This window comes from Maylandia zebra, linkage group LG3 (assembly GCF_041146795.1).
Source record: "Maylandia zebra isolate NMK-2024a linkage group LG3, Mzebra_GT3a, whole genome shotgun sequence".
In the NCBI taxonomy this organism is placed as follows: domain Eukaryota; kingdom Metazoa; phylum Chordata; class Actinopteri; order Cichliformes; family Cichlidae; genus Maylandia; species Maylandia zebra.
In genome coordinates, this window is record NC_135169.1 from 6,206,323 (window position 1) to 6,225,189 (window position 18,867).

Consider the following 18,867-nt stretch of genomic DNA (forward strand, 5'->3'; position numbering starts at 1 on the left):
CAGCCGATCTGATGCTTTTAGATGTTCCCAGGTATAAATTAAAGACAAAGGGAGAGAGGGCGTTTGCTGTGGCTGCACCCAGACTGTGGAACAGTTTACCTCCTCACGTCAGATTCTCCAAAAGCCTAGAAACTTTTAAAACTGCTCTTAAAACTCACCTCTTTTCATTGGCTTTTAGAAAGGTTTAATTTATTTGTTTATTTATTTTTTATTTGATCAGCGAGGTGTTTTACGAAATTGTGTTCTATTGTATTTTTATCTGTATTTACTGTACAGCACTTTGGTCAGCCTTGGTTGTTTTTAAATGTGCTCTATAAATAAACTTGACTTGACTTGACTGACTGAGTGGATCTGCGCATCCATCCCGTCACATAGTGATTTATCGTAGAACTCTATGGATTTCCGGGAGAGCGAGTCGGCTACCGGGATGTCTTTCCCTGGCTTGTGGATGATGCTGATGTTATACTTTTGCAGCTGTAGTATCATCCTCTGTAGCCGTGGTGGTGCTGATACTAGTGGCTTTTTGAGTACTCTAGTGGCTTTTGGTCCGATTCAATGGTCACATGTTGACCGTACATTTACTCGTGGAACCGCTTGCAGCCAAAGAGAACAGCATACAGTTCCTTTTCTATTTGGGCATAGTTCTGCTCAGTGCTGTTAAGTGACTTGGATGTGTAGGCGACTGGCTTGCCGTCCTGCAGCATCACAGCATCGAGGCCACTTTTGGGTGCATTGACCTGGAGTCGTAGCGCGTTCTTGGGGTTGAAGAAGGAGAGAACTGAGCCTGGTTCTCTAGTGATCAGCTCCTTCATTTGTTGAAAGGACCTGTCATGGTTCTTGTCCCATACAAACTCACTGTCCTGGTTTAACAGCTGGCGGAGCGGCACGTTTATCTCTGACAGGTGTGGGGCAAATCTTGCTAAATAATTAACCATCCCCAGCACTGTTTCCAGTTCTCCCCTGTTCTGCGGAGGCGCCATGTCTTGGACTGCTTTTACTTTTTGTGGATCTGGTTTTAGTCCTTCGTGTGACAATGTGTGACTGAAGTAACTGACCTCTTTGACGCAGATGGTGCACTTGTCAGGGTTCACTTTTACACTTCTCTCCCTGCTGCATGGTCCTCATGTTGTCATCATGCTCCTGTTTGGCTCCTCCGAAGACCAACACGTCGTCCACAATGGCTGCCACGCCCCTCAGGCCTTTGTAGGGCTCATCCACGCATCACTGGAACTCTTCCTGGGCTGAGAGTATCCCGAATGGCAGCCTGGTGAAGCGGTACCTGCCAAACACAGTATTAAATGTGGTTAACAGAGATGATTCGTGGCTTAGTTTAATGGCCCAGTAGCCTGATCTGGCATCCAAAACACTAAAATACTTGGCCCCAGGAAGTTTTATGGTGACATCCTCCAAGGTGGGTAGAGGGTAATGGGGTCTTTGTATGGCCTTGTTGAGGGGTCTGGGGTCCAGCCACTAGATGGCAACACCATCTAGTGGCTGATGCAAACATAGATCAACATGTTATATTTCCTGGTTTGTTGTATTTTTTTTTTTTTTTCTTAAATGACATCAGAAACAGCAGTATGCGACATTATGTGATGGCAGAGCTTCAGTTCATTCTTTGTCATTTTTTTTTTTTTTTTTTTAATAAATAGGACAGGGGGAATGAATGAGAGAAAGAGGGGGAGAGAAAGAAAGAAAACCAAAGGGGAGAAGAGACGGTGAGAGGGGGGGGGGAAGAGAGAGAAAAAAAAAAAGAACTCCTGGGTCACCTGTATGGAGAAAAAAAAAAAAACAAACAAAAAAAAACAAACAGAGGAGACAGCAAACAACAAAGAGCAACATAATAATAGAGAAAACAAAGCACCATCACAATAAACTAGCTAGTCATAGATATCAATATTTACTAAATAATAAACGATATTGTGCAGCACGCAAGATAGACAGTGCACAGTGTGCTTTGAGGCAGCAGCCAAGAAAGCTTTAGTCGGCGTCTGTGAATACCCATGTGTGCATACCTGTGTGGATCAGCATGCTTGCATTCCAAAGGTTTCTCCATGTAATGATCTGCTAGGGAGTGTGGGGGGGCCACAGCCCCGTCCTCCAGGGTGTGAAGCGGGTATGGAGGAGATCAAAACTCCAGACATCCAGAGGCCCCCAGAACACAAGAGACCATGGAAGACCAACAGAGAGCTCGCCCAGCAGCCGCGGAGCAGAAGTCAGGGGGAGTTGCAGTGACGCGCCCGTGAGCTCCGCCGGCCCCCAGCTGTGCCTGAGTGACCGAGCCCCAGGCCGAGAGGCCGGGGCACCCCACCTCCAAAGGGGCCCGAGCGAGCCCCAGGCCCCAGGCCCCGACAAGCGGCCGCCAAGGAGTGAGCCGGTGTGTACCCGGACGCCCACCCCCAGACACAAAGAACCACCAACACACCGACACCTGAGGGAGTCCGCCACCGGCAGGGGAAGTGGTGGTGGGTGGAGATAGGCCTCCAAACCTTGGAGGGCCTGAGGTGTCCCCAGAGAGGTGGCGTCTGATACCCAACCTGACATATAGACACAGACATACAGGCACACACAGACACAAACATCCATTCCCCCCCTCATGCTCTCATATGCACTCACTCCACACTCAACCAACGTGGAGACAGACATAAAGAGACGCTGTACACACAATCACACTCCCCAAGCGTACTCTACAAACCGGGTCTAGGTACCCTTGCCCCTGGAGGGGGGAATTGCACCCAGACCCGGGTGGTGTTACCCTTTTCCCTGCGGTGGGGAGAGGCAGACCACCCCGACTCCGCAGCAGCAGGGAGGTCCCACACCCCAGACCGCAGTCGGACGGCCAACTCCTCCTACTAGCCCTCCTGCTCCAGCAGGCCGCAGAGAATGGGGGTGGGAGAAGACTCCAAACCTCCCTCCACCCGCTCATTGTAGTGTTGATGCATGTGTGTTCTAAGGTGCAATTAAAACCCAGGAGGGCATGGAGCTACCTGCCAAGGAGCAGCAGGTAAGCGCATAGTCCCTCCTGCTAGCCCTCAATGACTAAGTGTATTTAAAATTGAGAGGTGGGCAACGACGTCAGGGGTGAGGTATACACCCTGATGGTAATTTGGACTCCGTGATTGTGCCCACCCCCAAGATCCTATATGTATGTGTAATGAGAGTGTGAATAATGTGAATGTCTAAGTTGTGGGATAAAATTGAGGCAGAGGCAGCCAGAAGGGGACGGGGGGGGGGGGTAGCCTCCTCTGCACCCTGGTGACATACCCCCACTCCAAGGCCCTGCATGTGTGGGTGGTTGTGGAGGAGCAGGAAGAGGGAGGCAGCTGGAGATGGGGAGTGAAGATGGGGAGTGGGTATTTGAGTGAAGATGGCCATGTTTCTGGAAGGCATGGATAGCCTGGAAGCCTAGGTGCAGCTGTCCTTGAAACTCCATCTTGGCAAAGTCTGTCATCAAGAACTCGGGCTCGGCCATCGATGAGGAGAGAGATTTAAAACTGATCTTCTTGGGCATTTTAACCTGGGAAACTATTCCTCTTCTTATGTAATGTGTGGCGATCTCTGACCATTTCATCTGTATTTGGGTACCCACAGTCTTTAGCAAGCAGTTTCAGTTCTGTAATAAACTGTTCAAATGCCTCATTTTCACCCTGCATCTTTTCATGGAACCTATATCTGGCGTAGATTGGGTTAGCTTTCAGTGTGATGTAATCGTAGTACATTTGAAGCTTTCGGGAGTCGTCTGCGGTGAGCATCCACATGTTGTAGACATCCCGTCCCTTCTCACTGACCCATAGAAGAAGGTAGCTGCATTTGTCTGCCTCCTCCTTCCCCCGAAGAGGACCAGCGAACATCAGCTCGGCGAGCTGCTTGAAGCGCCGCCATGCCTCGGGCAGGTTGCTAGAGTCCCAATCCATGCGCGGTGTGGGAACGCCGTAAGCCTCAATGTCTGCACTGTCCAACGGCGAGGGATTGCGTAGAAAACCGCTACTCTGACACTACTCTGCAGCAACACAGTGCCATCTAGTGGCTGATGCAAAACATAGATCAACATGTTATATTTCCTGGTTTGTTGCATTTGAGTGACATAAAGGCCAGAAATTCTTATAAATTTGCAAGCTGTACAGCTATGGAAGCCCGTTTTCACCACACACAAAAAAGTATCCATATCTTGAAATTTCGAGATATTTTTCTCAAAATTTTGAATAGTAACTCGAAATTTTGAGAAAATAACTCGACAGTTCGAGTTATGGATACTTTTTTTTGTGTGGCGGAAACGGGCTTCCATAGCCAGCACAGTGCATATGTTTGTTGCAGGTCAGAAATGAAACCTTTTCTGATGCTGAGAAAATAAAGCGTGACTCAGTGGTGCAGATATTTGGCAGTTTTTATTTTAGACTTTGTTCTGGTTATTGTTCAGTTTCCCCTGCAGTGTAAGTGTAATTCAGGCAGACAAACACAGGTGGATTCACTTGTACAAAAGACAAACTGAAATGGATTCTAACCAGAGCATTCTGACCAGTCTACCTGGGCCCTGTTTCAGGAAGCCGGTTTAGTGGAAAAACTGAGTAAGTATACCCTGAGTTAACGAAAACTCTGGGTTTTCGGTTTCACAAAGCGAGTTCAGCTGAAGCCTGAGTGAGTCACTATGACGACACACGCCGTGAAGCTAACCTGCCCCCTAGCAGGTTTACTACAACTAACCCTGACTGTCTCCGCCCCTTTGTCGGAAACCTGACAGTAGGAAGTGTCAGACATGGCGTGCTCCTTCCTTGAAGAGCCAGTAGATGTTGAAGCCCAAATTCTCCGCAGAGCTCTCCGCCGGGAGAGAGTGATCAGAGCGCGTTTGGACATTTTATCATTTCCTGATGATTGTCTGTGCGAACGTTACCGTTTCTCAGCACAATCTATAATTTATTTGAATAACATCCTCAGGCCATATATTACGCATGTGACACATCGCGGACATGCTCTCAGTTCTGTACATATTATTTGTATTGCACTTCGGTTTTTTGCAAACGGGAGCTTTCTGTATAATATTGGTGACGCTGAGCACGTTTCCAAGGCTACCGTCTGTCGGGCAGTCAGGAATGTTACAGTTGCACTGAAACGTCTCCTGTACACGTTTGTGGTGTTCCCCGGTCACAGACCCACAAGATTTATCAAAGAGGGATGCCACAAAATTGCAGGTATCAGGATGACCAAAACTTAATTTATGGTGTGGTGATACTTGGACTACTACTTAAATTGCACATTTATTTTCACGGTTCCCAGGCGTGATTGGCTGTATAGATGGCACTCACATTCCAATCATTGCTCCTTCACTAAATGAAGGAGACTATGTGAACAGGAAGTCTTTCCACAGCATTAATGTACAGGTGCATAGTTCCCTGTAGCATTTCAAACTAACAAATTATTTCATTATAGTAATGGATGCTAATTTGTGTTCTCTGCACTGTGAAGATCATATGTGATGCTGCCAACATTATCACAAATGTGGAAGCCAAGCGGCCAGGCTCTGTCCATGACTCACAAATATTCCGTGAATGTACACAAAATTTGGACATGGTGAGTTGAAAATACTTTAAAATATATAAAGACCAATTGCTTCAGGGACATTTGAACTGAAGTGTATCCTTCTGTCTTAGGAGAGTTCACTGGCTACTTGCTTGGTGATAGGGGGTATCCATGTTTACCCTATTTGCTTACCCCTTACCCTGACCCTGAACCGGGCCCACAGCAGCGATATAATCTGGCTAATTGCAGGACAAGAGCCAGAATTGAAATGACTATCGGAATGCTTAAGGCCCGGTTCCAGTGCCTGCAAAGACTCAGGGTCACCCCAGAAAGGGCATGTGACATTATTGTGGCATGTGTGATTCTTCACAACATTGCCACAATTAGAGGAGAACACTGTCCTTCTGAACCAAACATCAGCAGTGATCCAAACCATGAACATCCTGACCCTCCCACGGACATACAAGATGGAAGCGCAGTCAGAGACACCATATGTCACAATCATTTCCTTTGACCCATCACCTCAACATGTTGAAAGAAGAATAAACAGATTTTTTGTTCAACTGGCTTTATTGGTCGCCTGTGTTTCCTGTACACAAAGTATTAAAAGATGTAAACCTCATAAAGTGTCTCTGTTGCTTCCTCCTCTGTAACAGCTGTCAATGTTTCTTCATTATTTTCCTGTAGTAAAGAAATAAACAACATTGCTGTTCTACTGTACACTCATATAATCTGTGGAGTATTACTCACAACTGCATGTTGGTCTGGCTCAACAGGAGGCTGCACCAGATGCAGTACACCACCACCATCAACTGATAGAATATGAGGTTTATACAGGTCACTTATAACTTACAAGGGACCAAATGGCAATTAACAAACATACCAATCACCTTACACTTCATTGTCATTATGCTCTCAAAGACAACCAAGACTGAGGGAAGGCAAAATCAGTAGGAAAATAACTTCACTACAAAATAATCCATTATGGTAAAGAGTTTATCAAATGAATGAGTAGCACTGCAAAGGTGACTGTGAAGAAAGGATGTATGCACATCATGTATTATTTTGAATTTACCCCCTATGTAGGCACTTGTGTCTTGCGGGGTTATTGACTCAGAGGATGTCCCCGCAGAGATGCCTTCGGCCACAGGGCGCCCACTGTTTTGGCTGAGGGCCAACTGCTCAGCCTCTGTGAGTGGTGGTGGTGGAGGACCCCCACCTGTTTTTCGGGCCTCCGCTTTTTTTCTGTTGGCTATAACGGGCCACATTTGAGCATACAGAGTAAGCAAATATGTACTTGTAATGTGCTCAGATAATTTCAATAAGTGCTTACAGAAAGAAAATTAATGTAGCCTCTAACTGCAATTGATTTACATGGGACAAACAGACCAAGCACTATGGCTCATAATACAATTACACCTTACCTGTTTGGACTATATTTTTATATTTCATTTTTACTTGCTGCCAGGCACGTTTGGGGCCTGTTGGGTTGCACCTGCGCTCACATCACATCACAAAATAAAATGTATAAAATAACAAATAAAATAACATATGATAAAATAACGTGTTAAATGGGTGGAAATCCCTAGATCAATGTTTAAATTAACACTCACGCATTGACTCTGTCGGCTATGTTTTGCCATGCATGCTCCCTGTCTTTCGCAGCTGTGGCTGTGTTACTTTTTTCCGCGGAATTTGCATGTTATCGGCATATGCTGCCATCAGAATTTCGGCCTCAAGCGCTGTAAAATACATTGACCGCGCCTTCTTTCCCTCCGTCTCCATGGTGACTCGCTTAATCTGTGCTCCGCTTATCAGGGCTTCATGTATCCTCGTCCGCGCGCTTCACTTGGGGTTAAAGCAACTCCGCGTTGACTGAACTAATTGTTATCAGCCTTTCTGAAACGGAATATTCCGAGTTGGACAGTTCGGGGTTACTCAACCGTGAGTGTCGTTTTTCACTCTGAGTTTTCCAAACCGGCTTCCTGAAACAGGGCCCTGGTGATAGGTTTACCGCAACTGATGACTTGTTCAATTAAGGTAAATACAACCACGTCACTTATGAAGAAGACACACAGCTTCTCATGTTATAGTTTTAAAACATCTAAAATCACTCTTGTTAATTCATTTGCTAGATTAGCTGCTAGCATACCCACTTTGTTTGAGGCTTTTTGCTATCTAGTTAGCAACACTACACACCTGTTACTCTAATAGTCTGTATTTTTTAATGACTCAGCACTCCTTAGCTTTTGTTATCCATATTTATAAAGAGATGGCATTAGCTGTACACTAACAGAGGCCCAGAGTTACTGTTAATATCAGAAATGTAATGCTGTCCTTTATGATTTTAAGTTTAGGCTGAGGATGATCTAAAACTGAAGATTTTAACACTTTTAGATCCATTACAGTTATAGAGCACTTTGCAGCCTGCTAACATGGAAACTACATAAAAATAGCAGGTGGTTTCATAAAAGTAATTTATTCTTTTCATTTAATTTAATAATAGAGTCTACATTATTAACAGCTAAACTCACCTTGGCAGAAAAATAGTGAGGAAAACCATCAGGACCAAGCTGGGTTTCCTGGGGCCAGAGATTTGGACAAACTTTCTCCCTTACTTTCATAACAGCTGTCCTGTGCCAGATGTTATATTGAGCCATTGAGAGACATCAACATCAGTATCGACTACAATAAAGTTTAGCCAACATATTGATGTAATTAATAACAGGAGTCCAAGTAGGAAGTGATGGAAATGACAACAAAGCAAGGTCAAAAAGTCTTTATTCAACCACGAGTCTCTGCTCAGCCATGGTTGTTACCATGGTTACCCATCAATCCCATCATCATGCTGCGTGTTGTCAGGGAGACAGTGGGGTAGGGTTTCTACAAATAAGACTTAATTACTCAAAACATCTGTGAATGATGTCTGAACTACATTTAATTTACATTTTTCTCTTTACAGAAAGAATTCAAACACTGTGTGCGTGGGCTAAACGTCGAGGACGTAGGTCTTGTAGAGGCGGTTCATCTGCTCCAGGAAGATGAAGGTGAGGACTGTGTGCGGGCCGAGGCGGGCATAGTACGGGGTGAAACCTTTCCACAGAGAGAAGAAGCCCTCCTTCCCCACCACTCGAACCAGCACCTCCTGATCATGACACAGATAATTCAGTCGGTGCCCAGAATATAAACACTTATTACCGGAACAAGTCTATTAATACAGTATTAATATAACTTAATATAACTTGTATATCAGTCCTCTCACTGGCCACTTCATTAGGAACACCTGTTAAACTTCTTTGACTTGTGTTTTATCAGCCAATCACATGGCAGTGACTCAGTGCATCCTGTCATGACCACATTTCCTGATATCTGCAGGATAACACATGTCAAAAAGCTCCATTCATCTCTAACATAAGAAAATAAGTTCACTGTACTCAAATGACCTGACTCCAATGGAGCATCTTCCTCATCAAGGAGCAACTGACAAACCTGCAGCAGCTGTGTGATGATATGATGTTAATATGAAGCAAAATCCTTGTTAAATTTATTAAGATTTAAAGAGTTCTGAAGATAAAACTTGTTACTAGCGATGTGTACCTAATAAAGAGGCCTGTCAATGTGTATTGGAGATTGTCAGAAAATTGTCTAAATCTAAATGTTACACAAAGAACATCAAAGATACAGAAGTAACCTGTACAAATACTTCAAAATCACAGTATTACCAGGAACAATATTGCATTTATTCATCAGCTCATCTGCTTTCAGAGCATTATTTAACTTTCATGCTAAAAAAAGATTTTAATGACCAAAATGTAATAACAAAAACAAGTAAAAACAAATAAAATTGGCGACTCACCAAACCATTTTTATACTCTGGCTTCCCGTCGATCATCTTCATGTTCTGGATCCTGCCAAGAAAAAGGAGAAGGTGGTCAGACTCGGCTCGACCACAGAAGAAGAGTTCAAACGCCTTCAGTCTCACCTGGTCTTTACGATGTCGACGGGCATCGAGGCTGCCGTGGTAACCAGACCACTGATCATACTGGCACAGAAGTGACACAGAATATCGTCTCTAAAGTAACCTGAGAACACACAAACATATTGATGAAGAGTGTGCGTCACTGCAAGACCGTGTGCGTGCGTGAGTGCGTGCGTGTGTTGGGCACCTGAATCGAGCAGCGCCTGTTTGGACTGAGAGTACGAGGCCAGCTGAGCAGCGTTCACGACCACCGCTCGAGCCATGGTGGGAATGCAACCCTGCAACAACAGAGTCGTCATCAGCTCAGTTATTAAAAACACCCAAAGAGACTCGATAAAGCTGCTGAACCAACAAACAGACGTGAACGCTCCACAGACGACGTCTGGAGTCTTTTCTGTGGGAAATGAACCAGCGAGGGTAGAGGTGGAGGGATGTCAGCGACCCTCAGAGCATGCTGTAGCTCTGATTTATAGTTCAGCGTTTTATCGTCTTTGACTCAGCAGAATAGCTGAGATCCGTCCCAGTTTAGGTTTCAGCACTTAAATCCTCATTTTATTACTAACACTCATCAGGAAATTTGATTTAAAAATCATCTAACTTTTGTTATTGATATTACAGCAGTCACACACAAATTACTCCAGAGAATGAAAGGACAAGTGTCAAATTTTGTTAATCATGTAGTGAGAATTTCATGGATGAAGCTTTTAGATTCCTGCAAGCAGAATCTTTTTTTTTTTTTTTAAGTGAAAAGTTTAAGATGTTACTACCAAGTGTTTATAACTGAACAAAAACTGAGGCACTGTAATGACTCAGTTTATCTGACCTATGTTTGCACCATCTTTGGTGGGAAAACTGTTGCAAAATCAGAAAAAAAGATGCAGAGATCAGAAAAGAAGAAGCTCCCTGTCCTTCCCGTCTTGGAGCAACTGTGACCACGTAATGTCGTCTGGGAATAATAAAGTGTTCTGATACATTGAAAAAGACTGCGACACTGCCCTCTGCTGCCCCATGGAAGTACTGCAGATGGTCAGTAAAATCCTTTGCAAATTAAAAAAAATTCAATTAATATTTTTAATAAAAATAAAAAGATCATTTAAATGTTTTAATTCAGTTTAAAATTATTTAAAATATTGTAGACACATTTTTAACAAGGGCTGTAAAAACTAACAAAACAAAGCCACTAAATCCATGAGCGTTTATTCAATCGTCACCTGAGGAGCTAAAATTATTCTAAAAAGCAGCGAATACTGCACCACAGTCTCGCGCAACGATTAGATTAGACATTTGTGTTTGATAAAGAGAGACCCAGATTTAGAACATGTGACATTCTTCAGTTTGGAAATTCTTTAGAAGACAAACTGAGAATTTTGGGAATATAAATGTTTTTGAAACATGAGGATAAGCAGAGAAAAAGCCAAATTCAAAAATATCAGAATCAAAGCTGAGGTCATTTTTCTTGTTTTTGCTCAGGATTCGCAGAGTTTTTTTCCCCTTCAATAAAAGCTGCAGCAGTAGCTCACAGTTCCCATTAACTACTTTCACACATATTAATAACAGTACAACGGCTTGAAAAACGAAATAGTTAAACAAATAAGAAAAATTAAAAAAGGACTAATGTAATGTTTGTGTGCTGTTAAATCGGGCAGCATCTACTCTGGGTGAAGGACCACTTCAGGACACAAACCGTTTTATCAATTAAAATTTCCACATTAAATTACTGCATCTGGACTAATGGCTACTCATTCAGGCCCAAGTGAAGAAAATGATGATGATGATGGTAGCCTCACCCTCCACAGCGTAGTGACGCCTTCCTCTTTGGTTATTCGAACGAGGGCATTAAAAACATTCTTGTATCCTCTCCGCTGTTCTGCAGGTAACCTGGAGACACAAACGGTGAGGAAAACGCCTGCGAGTCATTTTGTGTCCATGCCGAGCAGAGAAAGCTGCTCGAAGGTAAACAGAGTCTCACCGTCCATCGGCCGTCATCCTGATCAGCGCCACCTCTGCTGGCGTCCCCACAAATGCTCCAATGGCTCCAGCTGTCATACCAATCAGAGCCTGTAGGGGGAGCACACTGTTACTCAGCAGCATGGAGGGTGCTGTGGCATCTACACCTTTACCACTGCTTAAAAGCTTTCTACAGGCTTAGATGATTTCAGAGCTCATAAGCCTTTCACTCTTTCAGCTCACCTTGAGGAAGAAGTTCGGCGGCCGGCCGTCACTGCTGGTCATTTTCTCGAACAGGATGGTGTAGATTCCCAGACGGGTCGTCGTGTAGGTCGCCTGACGCAAAAGACCTGCTGACAGACTGACAAACACACAAAGAAACCCACAATGAAGCAGGGAGATGAAACGCGAGTTAAAATGATAAAAATCAGGATGGGGCGAAGCGCTGGTACCCGGTGTAGATGCCCCCCACGCCCTCGTTTCTCAGGATGGAGAACAAGGCGTGGAAGCTGGTTTTATACTCTCGAGCCTTCGTCCCCTGACCACTCAGCTGCATCCTGTTCTTCACCAGGTCCAACGGCTGCACGAAGACTGTCGCGCCCATCCTGCAGAGAGGGAACAGCACAGGTACGTTTATTAAAGCTGAAGCATTACTGAGAAAACATGAAACCAAAAACTTTTTGGCACAGTCAAAGACACAACAAAACCTGGGAGCGCAGACTTGTTATCATATATCTGACATTTCAGATGTTTGAACAGATTTAAATCGTAACTTATAAAATGAGACCTTTGGACTGACTGTTCCAACAACTTCCACTGAAATCCAAACAATGTGACTAAAATAAATCAAAGTTCACTTGAAAAGTTCTTTTTATTTGAAAAGATCAGGGAGGAGTTTTACAGTTAAGGGAAAAAGTAAAAACTAAAACATGGCAGGTTGTTTAAGCGCAGTTCGAGAACAGAGATGTTTTGCTCTAATGAATTTACACTTCTGTTAGCAGTGAAGCTGCAGCGATGTGGTAACTCTGCAGTGATAAGTTATCAGGGACTGGAAGAGCTGGTACTGTGAGTTTATCAGGAGGTGAGAGTTTAGCCTCCCTTAGAAAACACCGACGGCAGCAGGTGAGAGCACAGATTAACTCACGATGATGAAAACCTGCCTGGGGCAGCGATTCTTGTCTTTTAAATCAGAACACGTCCATTTATTTATCTCAAATGAAGCTTCACAGAAGAGCGTGCTGGGATCCTGACGAATGACAAATTAGAAACTGTAAAATTAGAGATGGTGCAGAGATACCTCTAAATTATCTCTGATTCACACCAAATATGGATTAAAATATAAATGAAGGCCTAATCTGCAAACCTACAGCTCTAACATTTAGTCATGTCATTATTTTAAACTTTTATAGTTTCTGAGAGATATATCGATAGATATCCATCTATGAAAAAAGGTGTGCAGGTTTGAAATAAAGTCAACTGTTGACACCGCCTCACGGAGTTTGTAAGAAGCAGCCATACTGTCAACATTTGGTGACCTTCAACTGTTTATTATGAGGCTGTTTAACCTGCTACGCCTGCTAAGGTAACCTGACACACACACACACACACACACACACACACACACACACACACTCACACACACACTTTAAGACGTGTGTGTGTGAGTAATGTTCTCCATGTTTCCTCTCATACACTCATGTTAACCTTCATGTCAGCATACGTTCACTAATCCCTGAGCCAAAAGGTCAGATTGTTCAGTTTATCATTTTTTTCTATTTTTGGATCAGTATGATGTCAGAGACAGTCACGCACCCTGTTGAGTGAGGGGCATCCAATCACTGAGGCGCAGTGTGAGATAATTATTGAGATTATAATTTTAATTCATTCATCAAATTATTAATTGGCTTAATGAACTTTTATGATACATGATTACATTTGTAAATGTTTTGTGATAAACATGGATCAGAGTTTAACTGAACCTGATTTCAGAGTTTAGAGGCTAAACCAGGTTACATCATCATCATCATGGTCATAAAGCTGTCATCCATCCCGGCTAACAGTTAGCATGCTAACGGCAGACCGGGGAGCCGACGTCAGGTCCCCCTGACTGGTGCCACCTCCCCTTATCTGCTGTCAGAGTTTACTTTAGGGAAGCTTCGCTGCCAATCCAGCGTTAGCCTGCTAGCACTCCTCGTTGTAAAGCCCAGGCGGGAGGTTTTAACAAATAATTTCCCGGGGATACAAGCGGAACATTTGCAGGACTTCTACGAGTTTGCATGTTTAAATGTGTTCTGGTGAGAAAAAAGGGGCAGGAAGCTCTACTCGAACATGGCTAACTAACACATGCAGAGAGGTGCCCAGATTTCGTCATGACACCGGTGTGCTGATGAAAAACGTCCCCTCGGAGTTCTCGGGGTGCAGCCCGTCCTGTGACAGCCAGCATCAGCTGCTAACAGCTAACCATCAGCGTGTCGCTCCGCCGCAGTAACGGCCTCCGTGCTGTCCTTTAAACCACACAGAGCGGGTTAAACTGACCAGAGCTCTCCTCTGACCCCTGACATTAGCGCGATAGCATGGCAGCTAGCCGCATCACTTACCCAGCCAGCCCCCCGAACAGGAACTTGATGGCCTTCGGGGAGGTCTTGGGCTTCGCATCCGCCATGTTTCCCCCGATCGGTCAGTGGCCGCAGAGTCTGCGTTCAGATTTCTGCCGCCCGCCTGCCTGTGTGCCTTTGAGCCGAGCTTTCCGCCTGCTTTCTCCCCGTCGCAGCGGCGGCAGCAAGAGCAGCAAGGTGACTCTATAAAGCGGACGCGTCCCGAGACACGAAGAGCAACGGACCAATCAGGAGGCGAGGAACGATCAACGTGCTCCGTTCATGGTCTCCTTTTAAACTCCTCCATCCGAACTCTACTAATCAACTAATACAGCAAAGTTAATGACGTACAGCGTATATCAGATATTTAGAAGGCTGTAGTCTTTGACTTACTGATGTTATATTAAAAAGAAAAATGTTATTTTAAACATTTTGGCATTTGGCATGCAATAAATTACACACGTGAAGTTGATTATGAATTCATCATCATTTGACCAAAAACATGTTTATACAGACTGATACTTGAAACGATGACGAGCCTTTTGATAAAGAGGCCCTACTCAACTAAAAATTCGTGCATGGCATTTTTATGTCTTTCATTTCCGAGAGAACTTGAATGCCGCAGATGCTACAACGCTAGTTATTTAAATTAAGTATATCTATAAATATGTAGAAAACACAAATTTAAAAGTGTATAACTGGTAGGACGTTATATAAATGTTTAGTTTTTTTAAAATAAGGAAACTAAAAGCCACAATTATTTGTTAAATAATTTATTGCTTATAATGTTGTACCATTGTAATGAGATGAGATGATAGCCTTTATTTGTCAGTTGCAGTTGCCCACCGAGAAGACAGACCTTGCCGACCGTACAGGTCAGGGAGGTAGCAAAGGAAAAAAACAGTGAAATGTGTAACACAAAAGGATAACCCAGAAAGATAAGGGAAGGAGACGGTGAAAGATGCGTCCGCCTCCTCCGAGAGCCAAAGAAAGAAAGCATTTTCTTGTAGCATGGTTGAAACATTGTAGCAACCATTGTTGTACCATTTTCTTGAATATTATGGCTTTTATAAATCCAAAACGATTTCTTGTTTAGTTTCAGAATTAAAAATGAATTACAACTGTTGCCACCATCATTTCAGCTTAAACACAGCGTCAAAACTAAGGAGTCTGATGTGACACACAAAACAACAGAAGGCTGGGACTCTTTCCGAACGCTCATTGGTTTAGAGCTAGAGAGGGGGAGGGATTTATTATAAGCAACAGCTTGCTGAGGAAGTAGATCCGGGGCAGCGGTGAGTAGAAACACTGAGCAGTTTTATTTCTGTTTTTTTTTTCTTTTTTTTTACCGGATTAAACTCCCATAAAACGCCTCGGTGTGACCGTCCGGCTGCCGGAGATCATATCGCGGAGCTGGCGACAGTTTCTGCTGCGTCACGTTACCGGTGTTTTGGCGAGTGATTGGGCAGCTAGCGTTAGCAAACAGCAGGAAGCTCACTAACAGAAAGTCTGTTAGTGAAGTTTTTCGGAGTTTTTTACACAGAGATCCAGAAATAAACAATTTATACTACAGGCTGACAGCGGAGGGATACACAGGAGCTGAGGTACTTATTTATGAGGCGTCACCTGTGTTTGTTCTCCACTGTTTACATGTTGGGTCCTGTTTGTTTAGGGAAGGAAACGAGGAGCTAGAGAAGTAAACACGGAAACAGAGAAGGAAGGGAAGAAGCACAGAAGGATAAGAGGAGGTAGAGAAGTAAACAAAGAAACAGAAGGAAGGAAAGACGTACAGAAGGCAGCAAGGTATCGGGTAAGAATCATGGTGGCAGAGAAAAGGCAGGAAGGAGGGATATGAGGAAGGAAAAAAGGAGTTGGTAAATAAAGGGGGCAGGGTGGAAATGAGGACACAGAAAGGACGAGGAGGAGGGGAAAAAGTAGGGAGAGGTAACAAGGAGGCATTGTACAAAATAAGGAGACAGAGGAGGAACCAAGGAGCCACAACCTAGGAAAGAGAAACTTTTTTTCTCCTCGTTAAATGATTTTTTTTTTGTCTCGCTGTGGTGGTAGGCGGTGTTACCTCTAGGTATCCAATGACAGCTCTCCGATCATGTCCGCGGGCGGGGCTCCACACAGAGCGGACTAATGAGGAGGAGGCAGAGCCATGACGGGCGAGGAGACGAGGGGGGGTCGGCGGTGGCAGGGGAGCAGAGCGTGGCGGTGGGGGGCGTGCCGCGTCTTGCCGTCTTCCTGTTCCCCTCAGAGATGGTGTTCTACGCCGAGCAGAGGAGCTCCCATAGGAGGGTGCTGACCCTCTACAACCCCTACAACTTCAGCCTCAGCTTCAAGAGTGAGTGCAGCCTTGTTTAGGCCCTGGTCACGCCGCCACTGGCTCTAACAGCCTCTAACAGCCTCTCTCTCTGTCCTCACAGTGTGGTGCACGGCGCCCTCGTTCTACAGGGTGGTGGAGGCAGAGGGCAGCATCCGGGCCAAGTCCTGCGTCGACCTGTGAGTGTTTCAAACTTTGTTTAAAACTTAATCCATAACGACGCTCACATGCAATCAAGTATTTTGTTTTCCTGTCAGGGTCGTGCGTCACCTGGACGTCTCCCCCAGACACTGGGGCCGCAGGGACCGGTTCCGCATGGAGGTGAGGGGTGGAGGCCAGGTGGGACGACGGGAGATTTGGGCGGAGCTTAGAGGAGGACAAGAGGAAGAGGAGCAAAGAGGAGGTCAACAAAGGGCGCTGCCCCATCCTACTTCTCAGCTCCTGCCCACACAGGCACACCTGCCTGCCTGCACAGGTAAGGCACCATGGAGTGCTCTGATTGGTTCCTGCAGCAGTGCATTCACGGGTGCAGAGTTGATCTTACTAATGATGTTTCTGTGTGTGTGTCTGCGTCTGCAGCTGTGCGCAGCGCGTCTCAGTGGGCGGTGTGTGTGGCTGTGGCGGTGCTGTGTGTCACAGTGTTGATGCTCCCCCTGCACACTGACAGCAACTCGCTGGTTCCACGCTGGCTGCACGTGTCCACCAATCAGAAACTGGTCTGCGCCTACACACTGGGTAACACCACACACACACACACACACACACACACACACACACACACACACACACACACACACACACACATCGGTATGACCTGAGAGGGGAGGCAGGGAGCAAATGAGACAGTGGGAAAGTAAGCAAAAAGAAAGTAAAGAAGGAGATAGAGAAGGAAACAAGGAAGTAGAGAAGAACAGTTATAGGTGAAGAAAGGAGGAATCTAGGGACAGTTAAGGAAATGAGAAGTCAGAGCAGAAAGGAAGGAGTCTCAGAAGGAAATGTGGAGATAAAGAAGCAAACAAGAAAATAGAAAAGGAAATAAGGAAGCGGAAAGGAAACTAGATATAGAGAAGGAATTAGGAGAGAAGGGCAGGAACGAAAAGGAAACAAGAATGTAGTTGGAGGGAAAACGAAGGAGATAAGGAGGTAGAAAAGGAAATGAGATGGTGGATAAGGGAACGAGAAGTTGAAGATTCAGAAGTACATAAAAACATACAAAGAAGGAGGCAGAAAAGGAAATGAGGAGGTAGAGAATGAAGCAGTGATACTGTGGTTGTCTCGCAGGTCTTGTTACCATGGTGTTTCTACGGTGACGTCATGCTGCAGCGACCTGTGGCCTCACCGTCGTCCACACAGGAGGAGCCCTCAAACGACTGTCATGGGACAGCGAGTAGCGTGTTCAAAAAAGCTTTATTTAAACGTGTCGACGGAGCGGACGGAGTCATCGACCACTGATGAACAGTTGGATACGAGCGCCGTGAGAAGAAATGGACGTTAAACCGACGAACATGTGACAAAGCTGTGATGCTGCGTAAATAAAATGATTGTGAATAAAAACAGAAAGTGATGATTTTAAGAGGATTCAAGTCTTTATTTAACTGTAAACAGAACAACACAACACCATCTTTGACCAGAGTGTACTCACACGTTTAAATAAAGTTTTTACAGAAGCTCAGTGCAGCTCATCATATCCAGGATAAATAAATAAAACAAAGCAGGTAAACTGTGTAATCAGATGTGTGTGTGTGAAGTTTTACTGCTGATGGTAAAATGTTCACAGAGGTTCAGCTTTTCTGCGTGATGCGTCGTTATCCATCAGAACTACAGAGCTGGCCTTCCAGTCTCTGAGAAAAACCTCATCAAGTAATGCATGAACTAGTAATTGATGGAAAAGTTCCAGTTTCTTCTTCACTGCCATGAATAAAAACCTGTTCTTTAAAAGAATCCCCTGCATCTTTCTGCATGATCATCAGTGCTGATCGTTCTCGATGTTCCTCTGGGATCGCTGATCGGTTTCAGACCTGAAGCAAAGTGAGCCGCAGATTTCCCATCCATGAACCTGAACCCTGAATGCAGTGATAAACACACAATGGCTCTGAAGGACAAGTTTCGCCTGAAGTCTGACATTTCATATTAAACAAGGAGCCGTTCTGACAGGTTAAAAACATTTAAAAGAATAAACGTAGAAAAGAAAAACAATGAATTAATAAAAAAGATTATAACCTGTGTCACAGATGAGGCTCACTCCAGATTAATGAAAATAAACAAACTCAGATTTATTTTCACCTCATTTAGAAGGTGATTTACACCTGCTGAGTGAAGCACACGAGGAGGAAGAAGGAAATAAGGAAGGAAGGAAATAAGTCCAGAATGAGATTCCAACACTTTACCATCGGAGATGTTTGTCAATAAAGAAATACACAAGGGGCCTGTTTCAATATGCGTACTTGTGCGTACTTGCATTCTCGTGTACTCGTGATACGTCATCAGTCCAGAACCCAAACGCGGCA

The 18,867-nt window shown here is 44.6% G+C and overlaps 2 protein-coding genes across 5 annotated transcripts; one reads left to right on the forward strand and one right to left on the reverse strand.

Moving 5' to 3' along the window:
• Window positions 1–8,278: 8,278 nt before the first annotated feature.
• Window positions 8,279–14,297, reverse strand: slc25a11 (solute carrier family 25 member 11). The gene is made up of 9 exons (XM_024799364.2): window positions 14,038–14,297; window positions 11,893–12,045; window positions 11,684–11,801; window positions 11,463–11,551; window positions 11,281–11,371; window positions 9,681–9,771; window positions 9,497–9,596; window positions 9,371–9,422; window positions 8,279–8,659 (listed from the first exon to the last, which is right to left on the reverse strand). Exons 1-9 carry the CDS (start codon window positions 14,100–14,102, stop codon window positions 8,504–8,506), a joined length of 915 nt encoding a protein of 304 aa, XP_024655132.1. The 5' UTR covers window positions 14,103–14,297; the 3' UTR covers window positions 8,279–8,503.
• A 934-nt stretch (window positions 14,298–15,231) lies between these two features.
• On the forward strand, window positions 15,232–17,933 carry LOC101482137 (motile sperm domain-containing protein 1). 4 transcript variants are annotated; one of them, XM_076879160.1, is made up of 7 exons: window positions 15,245–15,329; window positions 15,707–15,844; window positions 16,102–16,381; window positions 16,464–16,539; window positions 16,618–16,835; window positions 16,940–17,095; window positions 17,642–17,933. In XM_076879160.1, the coding sequence occupies exons 3-7, from the start codon at window positions 16,177–16,179 to the stop codon at window positions 17,668–17,670; spliced, it is 684 nt and encodes a 227-aa protein (XP_076735275.1). In that variant the 5' UTR covers window positions 15,245–15,329; window positions 15,707–15,844; window positions 16,102–16,176; the 3' UTR covers window positions 17,671–17,933. The 4 variants fall into 4 exon arrangements, with proteins under 4 accessions (XP_004576203.3, XP_076735275.1, XP_076735281.1 ...); XM_076879166.1 differs by lacking the exon at window positions 15,245–15,329 and adding an exon at window positions 15,336–15,638; XM_004576146.6 differs by lacking the exon at window positions 15,707–15,844 and having other exon boundaries at window positions 15,232–15,329.
• The last annotated feature ends 934 nt before the right edge of the window (window positions 17,934–18,867 follow it).